The sequence below is a fragment of the Mobula birostris genome, chromosome 6 (genome assembly GCF_030028105.1).
Source record: "Mobula birostris isolate sMobBir1 chromosome 6, sMobBir1.hap1, whole genome shotgun sequence".
NCBI classification, from domain to species: Eukaryota; Metazoa; Chordata; class Chondrichthyes; order Myliobatiformes; family Myliobatidae; genus Mobula; species Mobula birostris.
The window spans coordinates 115,274,629-115,279,164 of record NC_092375.1 but is presented as its reverse complement, the minus strand read 5'-3'; the positions used below and the strand labels follow the sequence as shown (position 1 = coordinate 115,279,164).

At 53.0% G+C, this 4,536-nt stretch overlaps 1 protein-coding gene across 1 annotated transcript; it reads right to left on the bottom strand.

Annotated features, from left to right (window-relative positions):
- Positions 1 to 1,063: 1,063 nt before the first annotated feature.
- LOC140199871 (G-protein coupled bile acid receptor 1-like) lies at positions 1,064 to 3,400 on the bottom strand. The gene has a single exon (XM_072262382.1). It carries the CDS (start codon positions 3,011 to 3,013, stop codon positions 1,892 to 1,894), a length of 1,122 nt encoding a protein of 373 aa, XP_072118483.1. The 5' UTR covers positions 3,014 to 3,400; the 3' UTR covers positions 1,064 to 1,891.
- Positions 3,401 to 4,536: the final 1,136 nt, after the last annotated feature.

The following is a 4,536-nucleotide window of genomic DNA, read 5'->3' as shown; positions in this document are numbered from 1 at the left end:
TGTCTACACCGTTAAGATGTATCGTTCTCGAAAATAGGACCCTGCAATTAGTGCTAATCGGGCTTCACTTAAATAATACAAGTAATATGGAATCCAAGAGTCTATCAAAATAAATTTAACAAGTTTAAACAGTAAGTACCAGGAGACTGCATTACAAAGAGCGAGTCCCTCAAGAAAAAAAAACAAGGAACTCTGAAGCAACAATTAACCAATTCATGTTCGCTCAATAATCTCAGAATCCAATGCTCTCCTTCTCCCCACACAAGACTGAAGAGCCGATTGTAACAATGCCAGCACATCCTTTTTGATAAGAGGCTGAAAACTGCTCAAAACGCCCCAACTGTGGCTTCTAAACCTTCACTCACACACCAGGGACAATTTACAGTGGCCAATTAACCCAACGACCAGCATATTGCTGGGATGTGTGAGGAAACCAGAGCACCCAGAGGAATATCACGCGGTCACAGTGCAAATTCCACACAGACAGCGCCCGAGGAAGGGATCGAACCCAAGTTATCAAAACTGTGGGGAAGAACTCTACTCATTGTGCTATCCTGGTTCTTCTTTGTCACAAGATATTTCAATAAGATCAAACAAGTAAGAAGTATAAATAGTTTTATTAAGTTATCAAAAAATGTATTCACCCCAGACACAGACTCAGTTGATTCCCAAACTCCTGGTTTTGACACCGGCACCCAGACCCTTGATTCCAATGCACTGTCCACAGGGGCAAGTTGAGAGAGTGACCTCCTGTCAAACTAGGAACAAAAACTAACCAGCTAGTCTGCCCCTGTACAATTCAGAACAGATTAAATCTCAATAAATAACATTTTCAAAAGAGAAATGAACAAATACATGTCCAGTAGCAGATACAGGAAATCTGAAACAGTAACAGACAAATTCAGCTGGTCAGTCAGCATCTGTGGAGAAGGAAACAGAGGCAACAGGGACCTGAAGGACAACGTCTTAGAATGATAAGTGTGGGAGCAGGCCTTTCACCCCCCCCCCCCCACTTGTCTATTCTGACTCTGTTGTGCAGTGAGCTGATACCGTCTCCATGCGTTTGGGCCGTAGACCTCTAAACTTCGTCTGAATATCGGGAATGAGTTGAGGCAGGTACATTAACAACTACTGGGACAGGTACTTGGTGCCTAGATTAGACAGTATGTCCCATGAGGATAGGTTGGATGAGCTAGGTTTTCCTCTCTGGTGTAGAGGTGGTGGGAAGGGACTTGACAGAGATGTACAAGATGATAAGAGGCATAGATGGAGTGGACAGCCAGAGACTCTTTTCCCCAGGATGGAAATTGCTGATATGAGGGGCTTAATTTTAAGGTGAAGGGAGGAAAGTATAGGTTGGACAGCTGAGGTAAATTTGTGTTTTTTTTACACAGAGTGTGTTGGTTGTGTGGAACACCCTGTTGCTGGTTGTGTGATGGCAGAAACATCAGGGACATTTAAAAGACCCCGTTGTACAACAGCAAAATGCTCCATAGAAGTATCTAGAGAACGTACACGCACATAATGCAGGAGGAACAAAGGAGGTCAGGCAGCATCTATGGGGGTAATAAAAAGTCGGCATTTCGGAGTGAGAACCTTCATCAGGGCTGGAAGGAAAGGGGGCCAGATGCCAAGCACAGCTAACCCCTGTGCTGTTGACCTGAAACGGGAACTCCCGTTCCCTTCGGGAGTTGAAACGATTGCACCAAAATTGTACAGTACACTGCAAGACCCCGCCAACGTGACTGACGGTGCCCCCGTCCTCTTGTGGCGGACGCCGGACAGAGAATCCCCCTGATCTTCTCGGCACCGTGGGATCCCAGGCGGGGCGGGTCGGGAACGGAGCGAGAGTGGGGGAGAGCGAAGTGAGGTTTTACCTGAGCTGCGGCCCTCACCCGACCCCTGTATGTGGGGCAGCGCTGCCCCCCGTCGGCCCGGCCGGGACTGGTGGGGGGCGTGAACCCCCGATTTGCTGTATGGGAAACGCCGCCAGGCCCTCGCCCAGCCGCCGTCGAGCCCGGGCGCAGACTTGGGTCCACACCCGGAGGTACTCCTTGTTACTGAGGGCCAGCGCGAAAGGGACGAGGGCGGCACTACTGATGCCCAGGCAGGACAGGATGATGTGAGTGCGGAGTCCCCCGTCCGGCAGCAGGAAGCGGGCGTGCAGATGGAAGATGTAGGGGAGCCAGCAGAGGAGGAAGATGAGGAGGAAGCCCGTGACGCTGCGGGCATACCTGAGATTGAGCCGGTGCTCCAACACCGACGCCGGGTCCCCTCCTCGCTCCTGGACGCACTCCATTCGGCTCGCACCTCCCTCCGTGCTCCCTGCTCCCCCCTTCTCGCTCCTGTCGCCTCGCACCGCCCTGCATTGCCTCTGAATGACCCGCATCTGCCTTCGGGCCAGGCGGAGGAGGCAAGCGCTCATGGTGCATGTGATTAGGATGGACGGCATCAGCAGACCGTAGACTTCCAGATAGATGTAGTCCTGCGTGAAGACGTAGCTGAAGTGGCAACAGCTGGGATCCTCCCGCTCCGGCCAGCAGTTCCAGCCCAGCAGCGGTAACGAGGCGAAGAGCAGGGGCAGCAGCCAGACGGCCAGAATGGCCGCGGGGGCGCGTCGCCGCAACCAGTCGCCATGCCGCAGCGGGCGCGCGATGTAGAGGTATCGGTCACCGTGCACGAGCACCAGGTTGGCGAGGAGGGAGAGCACGGTGAAATTGGGGAAAAGGTGGGCGAAGAAGCAGAGGAGAGGGGAGGCGAGCGGCCGCTCGGGGATCATAGTGGGCAGGGAGGGCAGAGCGATGCCGGTGCCCAGGTCGGAGAACGCCAGACTCAGGAAGAACCAGTTGGTGGTGGTGTGCAGCCCCCTGTTGGCGAGGATACCCACGATGATGAGGACGTTCCCGGCCACGATGAGGCCAGAAAGTGGCAGCGTCAGCCAGTGGATGAACCCCAGGTGCGAATTCGGGCAGTTTCCGGTGTGATTGGGGCAACCGTACCAGCTCTTGTTCATGGTTTCGCCCGGCAACCGGACCGGCGCTCTCCGAACGGCGGCGACACCGGCTCTCCACAACTGACCGAGTTCTGCGTCTCACGCCGCTCTTCCTCCCGTTCGCGGGCAGCTCGGGTGCAGCCCGAGTGTCTGAAGATCTTCCCCTCCGAGAGGTCGCAGTTCCTCTGCGTTCACCCTTCGCCCGGCGTAACACCAGCGTCCGTAAATCAGAAACCGGTGCTTGCCCGTCTCCCCGATCTGGGATTAGTCAGGGTCTAGTGAAAGGCTGCGTTCCCAAACTTCTGCCGCCGGTGGCCCAATGCGAAGTCATCACGACACGAAAAATAAAAGCACGCAAGAGATTCCAAATAAAGATTTCTCAGCTACTTCAGGTGTCGGTCCCGTTGAACATTCTTGGAACCCGTCCAGATGCAATAGCAGGAGGATGTGATGCTGAGGCTTTATAAGGCAAAGGCCCGACCGGACTTGCGAGCGGCTCGTGGGTCCCTTATGCTGGCATTGGAGAGGGTCCGGGGGGAGTTTACAACAATTATCCTGGGGATGGAGGGGTTAACGCTTGTCGGCTCTGAGCCCGTACTCGCTGGAGTTTAGAAGGAGGGATCTGATTGGTTGGGTGCGTGAAACGCGCTACCGGAGTGATGGTAAAGGCAGATTAGTAGGGACATTTAAAATGCTCTTAGATAGGCACATGGATGATAGAAAATGCAGGGCTCCGTGGGAGGGAAGGGTTAGATTGATCTTGGAGTGGGTTAACAGGTTGGCACAACATCATGGCTGAGGGACTTGTCCTGTGCTCTCTGTTCTTTGCTCTATGTTCTATGGTCTGATGGACTGGGGTGGGGTGGGCTGGGGGTGTATAATGGGATTAGTGTGACCTGGAGATGGTGGTCAATTTGGCCTCCATGCTGCACCATACTCTAACGCTCTCTGTAGCAGACCCGGGAACCAGTTGTTGCAAATTCTCTTCCTCCCCACAATTTGCCCTGCTCATGACCCATGGACATGGGAATGGGAGATGGCAGAGTTCAGTGACCAGTGCAAGAAGCCTCTCCTCCACTGACTGTGTGAAAGAAACAGATAATCAACGAGGGAGGAAAATGAGGAAATGAGAAACAACGGATAAATATAGAAAGACCACAAAAAACTGTATCAAAGTTCACAGACAACACACACAAAATGCTGGAGGAACTCAGCAGGCCAGGCAGCATCTATGGAAAAGAGTCGACTGTTTTTTTCCATTGATGCTGTCTGGACTGCTGAGATCCTCCAGCATTTTGTGTGTGTTGCTCAAGTTTCCAGCATCTGCAGATTTTCTCTTGTTTGTCAAAGTTCACAGAAGCCAGCCTCCCCTCCATGGGCTCTGTCTACACTTTTCACTGCCTTGGCAAAGCAGCAGGCATAATCAAAGACCTCACCCACCTCAGACATTCTCTTTAATCCCCCCCCCCATGGGGCAGAAGACATAAAAGCCTGAAACCACAAGGGCAGGCTCAAGGACAGCTTCTACCCCACTGTTATCAAAC

Coding starts and splice junctions, on each gene's coding strand:
- LOC140199871 (XM_072262382.1), bottom strand. CDS start 3,013: ATGAACAAGAGCTGGTACGGTTGCCCCAATCACACCGGAAACTGCCCG.